The sequence below is a fragment of the Triticum urartu genome, chromosome 2A, assembly GCF_056163025.1.
Source record: "Triticum urartu cultivar PI428250 chromosome 2A, HENAU_Tu73, whole genome shotgun sequence".
NCBI lineage: Eukaryota > Viridiplantae > Streptophyta > Magnoliopsida > Poales > Poaceae > Triticum > Triticum urartu.
In genome coordinates this window covers 764,570,706-764,584,333 of record NC_141874.1, presented here as the reverse complement: position 1 = coordinate 764,584,333, position 13,628 = coordinate 764,570,706, and the positions used below count along the sequence as shown (strand labels likewise).

Genomic DNA, 13,628 nt, shown 5'->3' with positions numbered 1-13,628 from the left:
ATCACGAAAAAGTCACCAAAAGCTAAAATATCAAACTGGTATTACTTCTTGCCGTTGAATATGTTTAATATTATGTAATTATTTTTACGCGAGACATCTTTTTTTTCGAGGAAGCACCACAAGCTCTAGCTATTTATTCAGAAAATAGATATTACATATTATATAGGAAGTTTATTGATATCTTTGAGTCGACACAACATAATTTCATGACATCGAGTAGGAATTAGGACAAGCTACCAAGATATCTATCCTAACATCCAATGTTAGCATTTGCTTTGGAGATGCTCTTAGATATTCTTTCCTTCCTTAATTACATTGTATCTCCTTCATTTTTAGGGTTCTGGATTTGTAGGGTTCTTGATTGAGGAGTGCAAGCTTTGTCAAACATTTCTTTGTATTTGTTCTTGATTTCTAGGGTTATTGATTTAAGGTTGGATCGATTCATTGGTGATTTAGGTTGGATCAATAAGCATCATTTGTAAGCTAGTTTTTTTGGTTGAGTGAGAAAGGTGACACACTTCACTCGTCACTCGGTAAAAATTATACTTCCGTACTTATCTACTTATACTAAACTTTCTTACTTAATCAATTTATGCTATTTTATTGATACATTACTTCACTATTTATATAGATAAACCTTTTTGGTTTAATTAGCAGCATTAAACTCAAAAATGCACGTTCATAATAAGGTACAAATTTGCCATACAATTAATTTATTCACCATTACCAACATTTGGTGTGCTACATTGAAGTTGTATTTGTAAAAAAAAATCATTTTATTATTTATTTTATGGTGTTTAAGAAAAATCAATTATTACATTTGTTTGACCATAAAGCAAAGAGCAAACCAATACTTTCACATTATTCCACCAATTTGCATATACCATTTGACATATTATAATGTGTTTGTATATGTACCATTAAATATCTTTAGAACTTGGTAGAGTGATTTTAATTAGAGTATATGGATGTAGTAAATAGCTTCAAAATACAGACATGGAGCATCTACTCCCAACTTCAAATGCTCCCTTATGAACAATAACATCAAAAAAATAGTAAACAAATTCAAAAAATAATAAACTTTTTTTGTGCAAACTTTGACAAATGTTTGTGTGCATGCAAAAGGTTATCATAAAATAACATTCCTGGAAATCGTGGTAAAAGAAACAAAATAGATGCTCCGAAAATGCCATTTTTGAAAGTATTTTGGAGTCTTGATTTTTGAAAAAAAAAATTTGCCATGACTTCCACAAATGTTATTTAGGGATGAAAATTTCCAAGCACGGAGAACATTTGTCAAAGTTTGGACCAAAATAATTTGAGAATATTTTTAATTTGTTTTAATTTTTGTCCTAATTAACTATTCATTCCGAGCTCAAATGAGCTCAGGAGTAGAAGGGTACTTGGGAAGATGCAAGGGGTTCAAGACTGTGACGTTTAGCTGTAACTAAAGAGATATTTGTAAAGTGCATGAAGTGCGAATGAGTAGTCATCTCCTCATTGGCTCTCGCTTTAGCACGTCGATTTGGGAAGTTTAGTCTCTCAGTTAGCGAAGAATTTACCTCTGCCATTGTGTGCCAACCTGATCCAAAACTAGATCATGCATGGTAGCTCTCTCCTCCTTCTCGACTCGCTCTTTCTCTCTCTCTCTCTCGTGCAACTAACGTATAGGGTTTTACCCACACCACCTTCAATCTCGGAAGTCGCTGCAACCAGCTACCAGTGTACCAACCTGCTCACACACTAGTAGCCGACAAAAAGAAGAAATTGCGCATCACTTCCAAGCACTGCCACCTTGCCAGTGATAGCCGTGTGCCTCGTAGTTGTCACTGCCTGTCAGATGCGCCGCCATGGCAACGTTGGCCAAAACCACCTCGCAACGTGACAGAGCCAACGAGTAGTGCATCCAGCTAGATCCGCCTGATCCAACAAACATCAGCCCGGCGCCCGCCTACATATTCGATCCGCACATAGGATGTCGAATCCACGCATGACCACCACCGACAAGACGCCCACCTCAGGCGCACTCTCAGAGGTTGATGGGGGCGTTGTCAATGGGGTGATACACCATGTCCTCCTACATCGCCAACGACAGCATGTAGAGGACGTCACCTGGTGAGGTTGACGGGTGCAGGTAAAGGAAAACCAAGAAGGGAGGAAGGTCGAGCAATGGCAGGGGTGCAGAAGACAACGGTTCAGTCGGTTGAGGCACCCTGGAGAGGAGAAAGAATCTACAACATCAGCTGATCTAAACAAAGATTCTGACGCTGTTCCAATCTCTTTTTTTTATTGTTGGGAATGAATCAATACAAGGACGCCCTTCCTATTAAGGATTACAAAAACACACCCTAGACCTAAACTCTCTCTCTCTCTCTCTCTTTTCTCTCACATAGAATACATCCTACAAAAAATCTCTTTCAATGCTGCTGCTGGGGTTGCCAATGGAGTGTGACAAGCGAAACCCCAAAAAAGGACCCCCACTGCAACCAGCCAATACAAATTTTGACTCGACCGACCAACCTCAAACGTCCTATAACCTACAAGGCACGCACCCGCACTGCCTTTTCCGACTCGACAAAAACAGAGTTCCTCTCGTCGCAATTCAATTCTTACCACTCGACTCAGTCGCGCTACACTTTGAGCAGACCTGTATAACCAGACGACAGTGTACAACACCAGCCAACCAACTCAGGCAGAATCAATCAACCAATCGCATCATCATATAGGAAATCACACAATGTGCTACACCCGGGACACCTGACCGACGACTTTGCCCAATCTCATGCCCTTCCCTCCTTTTCTCATCTTCAACTCCGGTGGTGATGGTATAGCCAGAACCGGTGGCGCAGGGCTCTCAGCGCCGTCAGACCCCGTATCTCGCTAATCTCTGCACCACTGCTGGTTCCAGGGTGGACATGCACTGTTCCCAGCCGGCAGCTCCGAGCATCTAGGAGGAAAGAAAGATCACCGTCAGTTTCTTGCATACAGCATACACAAACTGAAACAACGACGACGAAAAGGCCCCGCTGTTTTTTACCTGCTTGTAGCCATTCAAAATCTGGGACACTTCATTGTGCAAACCTTCGCTTTTTATCTCCTGTGCACAGATAAAAGTGAGCTCATACATGCGACACTACTGTAGGTATACGGATGTAACAGAAACGACTAACTTACATTCCAACTTGCACAGGCCTGGCATACGTGGGCTAGTGAGCTCACGGCCCCTGTGGGGTTTGCTGCCACCTAGTAGTGCACAAGAGTTTTTGTTGTAAGTGACCATTCGCATCTATGAAGAGTGTTGTAATAGCAAGTATTATGTAAAGAGCTGCGAGTTTACCATTGCGCAAAGACCATGGAATGCATCCTCTTTCTCGAAATCATCTCTTATCCTGTACAAGAAGGAAATTAACTCCGAGAAGCATTGCACCAAAGCATAAAGAAAAAACATGCTCCACATCTCATATGCTGTCGAACTACAAACAACAAATCTTTGGCTATAGAATAAAGCTACAGAAGGAAAAAAGGTATGCTCACATGCACAAGGCGTTGCACCAGGCTTGCATGAAATGCTCCATATGAGGGGCCACAATGTCTGGACAGACCCATGAAAGCCTCCCGAGAGTGATTGCACTATTTTCAATGAGTGACTTATTCAAGCTCTGTAAATGGCACGACACACAACACTTAGTTGAAATGATCAGTCGCCTAGAGAACATACATGATGGGGAAAAAGGCAATCACCTCTGGGGTTGTTAGAATAGGAACCAAGCATGAAACAACACTGATCACCACAGGTGAAATTTCTTTGCCAATCTGCCAAGGAATAGTCAGTTAGACATGGAAGAAATTTTACAGTAATAATGAGCACTAGAATGACTGGCTTTCAGACACAAAACAGAGAGCACCCACTTGCCCACAACTTACACAGATAGATAAACAAAGGTACATGCTGACAAACTAGTCAAGACACACGCAATAATTATAGACGTCCAGTAAAAAGGACCATGTACAATATCACATAGTATTGCTAAAGTGGCACCAACCTTGATTGCTAATTCTCCAATGGCCCAACAAGCATTGTTAGCAACTGACACAGCATCCTTCACAGATTGTGGAGTCTAGATCACAGAAACAATGTGAGGAACAAATGGAGATAAAATAATGCTGGACCACAAAGAACATAGGCACTTAGTCACTTACCAATTGCTTTGCTGCAGCAGTAAGGAATTCTTGGAGCCGTGGCTGAAGATGTATAGGGCAGACCTATATACGAAAAGGTGTTATAGGCTCAAAATTGACATAGCGATGACAAAGATCAGTTTAGGAGCTTTGCAACCAACCCTAGAAATGTCGCCAAGAAGGGCCAGAGCACTTTGTCGAACATCAGGTGCCTCATCAACGCAGCATTGCAGAAGTAGATCTCTCAAGTTGCTTTGCGCAACCTAAAACAAAGATAAAGATAGCTTGCCCAATAAGAAAGTCTTCCTGGTATGATATAGTTTACTAACCAAACTCACATCAGTATTGTGTAATGGGTATGCGAACCTTAACGAGTGCATATTTTAGCATATTAGGAAGAACATGTACCACATGAGATTAATAAATTTAACTTTGTTTTCGCCATATAAGATGCCAAAACATGCAACCACCTCAAATTACTGAGGTAGTCATCGTTGAGAACTTGAGAGGTAGGCAACGTGAATATCATTGATGGGAGAGTTGAATTTACCAGGCTTTCTATACCGCCACCAAGTCCTTCTGTAAGCCCAGACAACAGGTCCAATGCACAGACAATGAACTCTTTATCATACAACGCACCTGCCGCAGCAGGATCAACCTGCATGTAGAAAGGAGATATCCCTCAAGCAACAGAATGGCATGAGCTTGTCTCTGATGTAATTAAACCCTATAGCATACTCCAGCAAAGATTGATGTTGAATTGGCAAACAGATTAATTTTTAAGTTGACCAAACTTAAGACTGGAACTGTTCACAGGATGTGTCTCTAATTAAGAACAACTTCATCAAGTGTTATTAATAATTCCTCTTCCATTAGTGACCAAAAAACACACATTAAGCATGCAGTGCTAAACACTGCACCATTAAGGCCTCAATTAAGACAAAAATTACTTGTTACAGCATGGGAATGTATTTGTGCCTTTGGGTGGTTAGACTTGATGTACAGATCACAGTAGATATTCAAGTTAAATCTAGCCTTATAGTAGGAAAAAAATTGCATACCTTTGCCAACTGCTGGGTTTGGATAAGACTGATGCACCTCACAAACACTGGCTCAGCAAACTGAGAAAATCCTGGTCCCAGTGCCTGAAAGGAAAAGGTTCATAGGAATTCCGAATGTTATTTTGAGTACAATAAGACGAGATTGAACAAAGGTTATTTCAAGGCCCACTCATCATGTCCCAACCCACAATGTAATTCAAAGTAATTCTACTTTAGTAGAACAAGAACTAAATCAGCAAACCATTTGGTGCAGCAGGAGTTGTATAGAATGACAGACATACGAGAGAACTTTACACATACTTGTGGTACAGTATCAAGATAAGCCACTGTTGGTGGTAATGAGTTGACAAAGCAGATTCCACACCAAATATACTTTTTACAGAACACTAGACAAACTAGAGAACTTCAGAGCAAATTTAGAATTCAAAACTACAAGATGGTCTTTCACAGATGAACAAATTAACAATACCTGTGCGATAGATGTAAAGCATTCAAGCAGCGGAAATAGATCCTTGTCAGAGTTGGGAAGTTGCTGCCACTTCGCGATTAATGGCGGCATAAATATATCAAGATATTTTGCCTGCATGACATTTTAAAAGGAATTAATAATCTCAACAAGGAACTAACACGCTGAAAAACTGAATGAGGAAACCATCAACGAAATTTATTTGATAGTCAAAAGAGCAAGCAAAAGAGGAATTCATCAAATGTTGAACCTGGTTTAGCTCTGCTCCAACAGCATCAGCAAGGGTACCAAGAGCGTCATAGAGTATCCTAAGGTTCCGCCTCTGCTCAGAAGGAAAACATAGCATTAGAACTAAGAAAAGATAGACCCGGGACGGTACCTGTAACTTGCCCCGTTGCGGTATACAAGGTCAACCTCATGTTTGAGTCTAACTACCATGAACTTGGTAATGCGAGGTGGTCTTGTATACCAAAATGGAGGGAATAGCTGATTGCAAACTATGAATGTCAGAAATTTAATGAACCTGGTATTTTCCATATGCACACATAAGGTGCTGCAAAATGACTTCCAGTCGCGGTACTAGTTCTTCTGCTGCCTCCTGAAGAACAGAAACCAGTATTATGTATTAATTACACAAGATATCAGTGCAGGAAAACAATTCGAAAATAGATTAATAACCTCTTCAAGCGTTGCAAATGCAGAACAGGCAGCCTCCTGCACTCTTTTGTTAGTATCCAATATCCTTCTGAGCAAACCCATGAGGATCTTATCAAATTGTTCGCGGCCATTTGGATGGCCAAGGCTCTGCACCAGCAAAAAGAAGTGTCACAAGAAGTTGAAGAGATACAGATGTACAAACTGAGCACACAAACAAAGAACAAGTCCACAGTAGAACCTTTTGGGTACCTACCCCCAGAAAAATTAGAAATACGTACAGACCACTGGGTGTATACATTGAAGCGAGTAGTCCACCAATACAGGCTTAAATAGACAGCATATTAATATATTATACATGTACCAACGCAACCAAAAATGCTACATGTTCTAATGACGCTACATGGTCGGTAGAAAAAAATCAAGCCTTTGCAGTAAAAGGTATACTTCCAAACAGACGAGGTAGCATCAATACATATGATTATTCTGTTACCTGAACAATGAACTTGCTGTATCGGGAGAGGGTCCAGCAAGTAATACTCCGAATAAGAGGAAACTTATCATCAAGAAGTGGGATTAGGAAGGCAACCATCTGCAATTAAACAGAACATCTCAGAAAAGATACAGCAAATTGCAAGCAATGTAGAGAGATAGTTGAAGACAGGAAAAGTAATAATTGAACCACAACTCAGTAGAGTCCAAAATCTCACAGATAACAGACCATGGAAGAATGTGAAATTTATTATGCAGGAACTATTGATGCAACTGAATATGAAATTTATTATGCAGGAACTATTAATGCAACTGAATTTTTTAAAAGATTTTATCACATGCTGAGAAGAAAATTCTCAGATATGTTATAGAAGGTTCATGAGAAGCAAGTAATCGGGCTAATTATAATGCTTCTGAAGACTAAATTCAGGAAAATTATCAGCCACGGTCGTCTCAATATGATTTGATGCATGGCATGTGTTCTTACTGTTACCGAGGCTTAGTCAGGAGAGGAATTGCTTGCTTGCAACGTATATGGGGCTATGAATATGTCGCTGGTTACCTGTGGAAGGTGGGGATATAACCCAGTGATGCATCCCTCTGCTATAGCACCAATCGATAAAACAGCAGCTTCCCGCTCCTTCCAGGACTCATCATCTGTCCGAGCCAAATTTTGCTGCAAAATTGCAGAAGTTGATTTATGGTTATCCAACGGGTTCAAGAGCAGCACCAATTATAACAGAAAGGCCTTGAACACACACATGGGCCAAAAAAGCCTATCGTACCATAAATGGGTGAGATTATGCAAACTTCCAGTTACTAGAGACCTGCTGGCTACCGCAGTAACAGGTTTCAGGGTTTGGATTTTACAACTTTGATAACAGTGCAGCTTTAGATAATAGTAGCTTTAAGTTATCTGTGTCACTGACTACCAGCAGCCTACATCAAGACAAATCATAACGGGCACACTTAAGCCACTGTCCTGAATTGTTTCTAAGGAGCCTGGCCTACTCTACTTCTATGTGAACTCAAGGCCCATAGTAACTATTGTGGCCCCAAAGTGTTCTGTTTGACGCCACACTTGTGTTAGACAAGTTTGACTTCCATAAGCGACCACTTTTTAGCAACTTGTCCCAGTCACATATTCTTGTTCAACTTTCGCTTAACTTGTGGCGACCAATTTACTCACACAAAATGGAAGGCTTGCCACACTTTGGCAAGAAAATTGTGGCCATTATAGTATTGAACCCAAGCATACACATGCTTTACAGGTTCAGGTCAGGAAAACTGTTACTCTGGGCGCTGTATTACTAACAGATTTACTTGCAATTGAGTAATAATTCAAGGCTTCAAGTCAGTGAAGCATTGCAACCTCAACTAAGATCAACAGTTTATAAGCTTTATAGTCTCCAGAACTACGAATAGATTACCTGAATCAAAGGCATTAAAGTCGGCAGAATGTCGTCTCCAAAAACATTAGAAAGGACATCCAACCCAGCAGCGCTACATTTCCGCAAGTTCCAAGCATTTACAGCATCATCATCATCCTGTCCATACGGTCATTAAGTTTTTGCAGCTTCAAATTAACAAGTAGGCAAAAGGTACTTAGGCGGCTTAAAAAATAAATAATGTTTCCAAACTCACATCATCTTCTCCATTTTCAGATCCATGCAATCGAGAGGCATGGAAACGGGGCTTCAAATCCTGTTACAGAATCATCTATATCTTATTTGAAGCAACAAAAAAGGGCAGAAGTCATAAAAATGTACAACTTATGATGAGGGCTATGGTAACTGTAAACTTACTGCCACCCTCCATTTCAAGACTGTTAATTTAATTTTACAGGAAGGCAAATTACAAAATGCATGCTAAAGCCATTGCATTGTTCTTAACATGCTATTTGTAAATACAACCAAAAGTAACTAACTTCTATGTGTTTCACAGTTCAAAATTACAGGACTATGTTCAATGCATTACAGCATTATACTGACCAAAAACACAAGTCTCATCCAAAATATAATTACAGATTACACATGAATAGAGCCAACCATTTAATCTAGCAGCTACCATTGAGAACATATAATTACAGATTACACGTGCATGGAGCCAACCATTTAATCTAGCAGCTATAACTGAAACATATAATTACAGAAAAAGAAAAGGTAACCAACCTGGTCCCTGTCCGGAAAGGATTCGTCTTCCTGAAAACACATAATATTTATCAGAGCATGCCACTATCACACAATAACCAGCTGAGACATGCAGGATATAAAGAAATTTACCACACACCTCAGCATCAGCGAGTGATTCATCATCGTCAGTGTAGACCATATTTGACACCAAAGTCTAGGAAATAAATACAAAGGGAAGATGTTAAAACGGTAGAAGACCAAAGATTAAGCAGCATTAGCTTAGACAAGGCAAATCATATACTGGTATTAAGCGTGGCAAGAACTCCCGCAGTCCTTCAGGGGGCATGCTAACATCACAATACGCTGACCTGAAAAGGTTTACTTATAGTCAGTCCTCTAATAAGTCAACACAATCATCAGTGGCTCATAGTTTATTTTGAACTTGAAGGATGTCAGCCGAATAAAATGTGAGAACAGATAGGCATGAGCACCAATCAATGTAAAAAAATTATAGTACGAAATTTGAAGTTGACGTGTTAAATTTACCATGTTGACAGAACGCATACCAGAATTCACAAGCCTCCAGAGCAACTTCATCATCTGAATCTTTGTTAGCTTGCAGGATCAATTCAGTAACATTTTTCAAATGTGGCTGCAGTTTTGCTATTAATTGTCAGATTCAGCATAAGCAACTGTGGCTACAAATTACTTGGTGACAGCAGCAAATGTAATCTAAATGGGTATCGAAGGAAATGATAAATTACCTCCAAAATTGATGGCCGCACTTCAACGAGCTGAACCCAGGCCGAGCAAACCTATCAAAGAAACAGGGAGAACAATCAAGACAAAAATGCAATTGAACAACTCAACTATGCTTAGCAGTATCCATACACCCTCATTATTAGCACTTGTGGACAAGTCGGCCATGTCCAGATCTCTACCAGCATAATAGGAATCTACTGAGTCATGCAATTGTTGCATTTATAGCATTTGAACCCTTATCAGTACAAGTCTACAAGATTACAAAGAAGTGCATGGATGCATGTGTAAATAAATCATTAAAATGAAATACTCCCTCCGTTCCAAATTACTCGTCGCAGAAATGGATGTATCTAGAACTAAAATACATCTAGATACATCCATATCTGCGACAAGTAATTCGGAACGGAGGGAGTACCAGTTTCCGGACGTCCGCTGAAGGATCCTTCACAAGGACGAATAAGCCCTGCAGGTACTGATCCATGGCCATATACAACGCCTGCATGTAAATCGAAATGGTTAGACAAAAAAAAGCAGGATTAGATAGACAGGGAGGGAGGGGCTCATACCGATGGCATCACCACGATATACTGGTTGATACAGCCCAGTGATAGTTTTCGAAGACTTGCATGGGGGGACTGGAAAAACTGAAAAGGCAATCATATAGGCTGTGTTAGAGGAAAACCCTGTAGGCGTGTTAAACTAGAGCGTACAAACATGTGCACCAGAGGCATGCTTGGTCAAAATATACAGGCAGCAAATTCAACAATTACAGGGTGTGCAAGTGGAAGTGCAAGCCCTCTAGTTTAATAGTTGATAGCTACAGACGGAACACAAACCTGCAGCATCCGTGGCATGAATACATTAATTGGTCGTTCGGACAAGCCAGGAACATCAACATCAAGCTCTTCAGGAACATCTTCACATATCTGCGAGCAGAAACAAAAGCAAGCTTCTGAGCATACTAATCATGTTCAGAAGTTAACACATACGATTTACATTGCTAGCGGGACTTCCCTAGATGTGGGCATTTGAAAAAGTCCATTCTTTTCTCAAGATGTACATTGTTTGAGAACATGTAGATTGAAGTCAGAGTATATCTAATTCTGCGCTCCCAAAAAAGGGCAAGGTTTTTCGGTATGAAAATAACTACAAGTGCAGAAAGTATTTTTTGCAAAGCACAGATCGTCATGGTTTTGGACCAAAGTTTAGAGATTTCACTGAATATACCAAATGTACATGCAAATTGTTGTTCTGAAATCTTCTAAACATGTAAGTGCGCAAAAGCAACCAGGTGTGCATCCACCAATACATTTCCGACTTCCCTCAGACCATACAGCTGCAACTAGTGGTAGTTTTCTATGCACAGAACTAAAGATTAGAATCCAAACTCAAATATAGAAGGAGTGACGCATAGTACCTTGTAGATAGCATCCATAGCACCTTCCATATGATCCAGATCATTACTGTCCAAACATTGATGTAGAGCCTGAAACAACTCGATCCATCCAGTGACTCCAACAATTTGAAAGAGTACACTGATAACAGTTCCAACTGTGGACCTAATTGCCCTGTTAGTTGCCCCTATACATGGCAACAACTCGGATTTGATGTATTGCTGAGATGATGGAGGCATGGAAACGAAAGCCGCTCGCAGATTATTTTTCAATAGAAGACCGGCAGCTTGCCGTACTTCAAAAGATTTTCCCTGATATAGGCAGAAGAGTTACCCAGATGTCAGCAAGAACAATATACAGTAGCTGGACTAACAATCAAAACCATGTAAGGGATTCAGGACCAAAACTAACTGCAGATCTAGGCAGGTTGACAATCAACAGCTTACTGAAAGCTAAATCTACATGAGATGTGATCCCGTATAAAAAGGGATAAAATATTATTCGGAAAAGAAATCTAACAAAAAAGGAAACCCTGTCTTCTCGTCTTAACTTTTTTTAAAGTCTTCTCATCCTAACTTGGTGCTTTCATTAAACATAGAACATGACAGAAGCTGCGAGATATGATACAGTTAATTGTTTAATATATTTATGCCTGAGTTGCTATCTGATATAAAATTTAAATTTGGCAATAGCATTACATGTGCAATGTGCCAGTTCACAGATGGGAAAGTTACATAGAAGATCATATTCAATAAATTATTTCTTCAATAGTACCCGAGACCACGTTATCATTGCATACATGTGTTCTATCAAATCCTTGAAGCATAACAGATTGCTTCAATTCTATCTGTAGCTCTAGCTAGCACGCAAGAGCGGTGTTCTAAATAGCTGTCGACCCACCTTTGAGCACATATGGTGCTGTCTGAGCCCACCATAAGTCAAACCTCGCTAACAATACATATAGAATATAGATCAAGCAACTAAGTGGATACGCATCGAGTTTCCAGGACCATGTGCCTTTCATTCAATCACTTGATTCGCAACTGTAACTGATTTGACCGTTCATCCATAAATCATGTGCGTCTGCGCTGGCAGGTGGTATAGACACAAAACGGTAACGCCCTCAGAGACTCGGTGTCAGCCAAAATAACTTAATCAAGAGCGGACGCATTACACGTTTGCAGAACCCCAATTAAACCCGGCCCCGTAGCAGCACGACAAATTGACCACCACCAGCACATTTGTTCAAACCAAAGAGCCGCACCACGAAACCCTCGCTGATTGGTTCAGCGGATTCATCGGACACACCCGTTGAAAATAAGCAGGCAATGCAGAAACTGAAACTCCATATGAAACCGTCAAATCTATGCAGCAGCCAAGCGGATGCACTCAGCATTTCGCCCCCAAAACCCCAGATGCTATTGGCATTCCGTCAGCTGTGGGTTATCACATCGGAGCCAATCCGAGCCATATCCCACCAATCAGACATTGCGAGAGCCCTAGCGGCGACAGCAGCGCGATATCAGATCGAAACAGGCAGCGCGCAGGCGGGGACCCCATTATTATCCAGTCCCTGGAGCATCAGAGGGCGGCTTGGACTAAAACCCTAGCGCGACGGGGCACGGGAAGCAGGCGAGCGAGCCAGCGACGGAGGAGGGGATAAGGAGGGGCGGCGGCCGGAGACGGCGTGTTTCTACCTGTCCGCGGGCGAGGAGGAAGACGAGGTAGTTGTTGAAGTCGGGGAACTGGGCGTAGTGCTGGAGCTGCTGCCAGATGCGGGCCTGGTCCGAGTTGGGGGAGATGTGCGCCTCCAGCACCGCGCAGATCTCGCGCAGCCCCTCCTCCTGCGGCTGCCACAGCGCCGCCGCCCCGGTCGCCATCGCCGACGATGCGCCGGAGGCGTGGGTTGGGTGGCGTCGGGAGAGCGGGTGCTACGGCCGACGAGGCGGGCAAAGGGGAAGGGAGCGGGGGAGGAGTGAATCGGCGGCGGCGGCGGCGGCGGGAGGCGGAGGGGAATCGATCGTCCAACCACAGCGGGCCAAGTAGTGCTGGAGGAGGAGCAGCAGGGATGGGGGAGGAAGAGGCGCAAGGTAAGTTTATAGATAGGGTCTTTGCTTCTTCCCATTTTGCTCTTTTCTTCTTGCCCTTGTTGTGATTGTTTCGGCTTTTTTGGAAGGGGTTGGATGCAAATGTGTGTGTGTGTGTGCCATCATCATTGTGGCAAATTAAGGTTCTACTACTTGTGCTTTTCACATGCAAGGAAACTAAAATATCTCCGGCTCATGGTGGAGAGACCAAATCCTTATGTGAAATTTTCAAATTGAGCATAGGTGGTGATTAGTTGTTGGTCGACTCGCGTCCCCTCGCAGCCGGATGGATGCTCGTTCTCGCTCACACGTCATGCATCTCGCCCCTTGTTTCTTTTGGCATCGACGCTAGGGTTTGACATTCTGTTTCTAGCAGATTATTATTTTCTTTTGAAACCCTT

General features: G+C 41.7%; 1 protein-coding gene across 1 annotated transcript; it reads right to left on the bottom strand.

The window, feature by feature from the left end:
* Positions 1–2,268: 2,268 nt before the first annotated feature.
* TRN1 (transportin 1) lies at positions 2,269–13,229 on the bottom strand. Its single transcript, XM_087545610.1, has 29 exons — positions 12,838–13,229; positions 11,164–11,451; positions 10,583–10,672; positions 10,313–10,390; positions 10,162–10,242; positions 9,749–9,799; positions 9,551–9,636; positions 9,286–9,352; positions 9,142–9,198; positions 9,024–9,053; positions 8,497–8,556; positions 8,283–8,399; positions 7,415–7,528; positions 6,854–6,952; positions 6,385–6,510; positions 6,230–6,304; positions 5,957–6,028; positions 5,710–5,820; positions 5,241–5,324; positions 4,730–4,837; positions 4,341–4,442; positions 4,201–4,263; positions 4,044–4,118; positions 3,742–3,813; positions 3,535–3,659; positions 3,338–3,389; positions 3,175–3,243; positions 3,038–3,097; positions 2,269–2,947 (listed from the first exon to the last, which is right to left on the bottom strand). Exons 1-29 carry the CDS (start codon positions 13,018–13,020, stop codon positions 2,864–2,866), a joined length of 2,679 nt encoding a protein of 892 aa, XP_087401736.1. The 5' UTR covers positions 13,021–13,229; the 3' UTR covers positions 2,269–2,863.
* Between the last annotated feature and the right edge of the window lie 399 nt (positions 13,230–13,628).

Bases quoted from the DNA above. Each gene is read 5' to 3' on its own strand.
- TRN1 (XM_087545610.1), bottom strand. From the start codon at position 13,020: ATGGCGACCGGGGCGGCGGCGCTGTGGCAGCCGCAGGAGGAGGGGCTG. The intron at 10,243-10,312 runs GTATGAGCCCCT...ATTTACATGCAG, and splicing joins ATATCGTGGTGATGCCATCG to GCGTTGTATATGGCCATGGA. The intron at 3,660-3,741 runs GTGATTGCCTTT...TGCCATTTACAG, and splicing joins CTATTCTAACAACCCCAGAG to AGCTTGAATAAGTCACTCAT.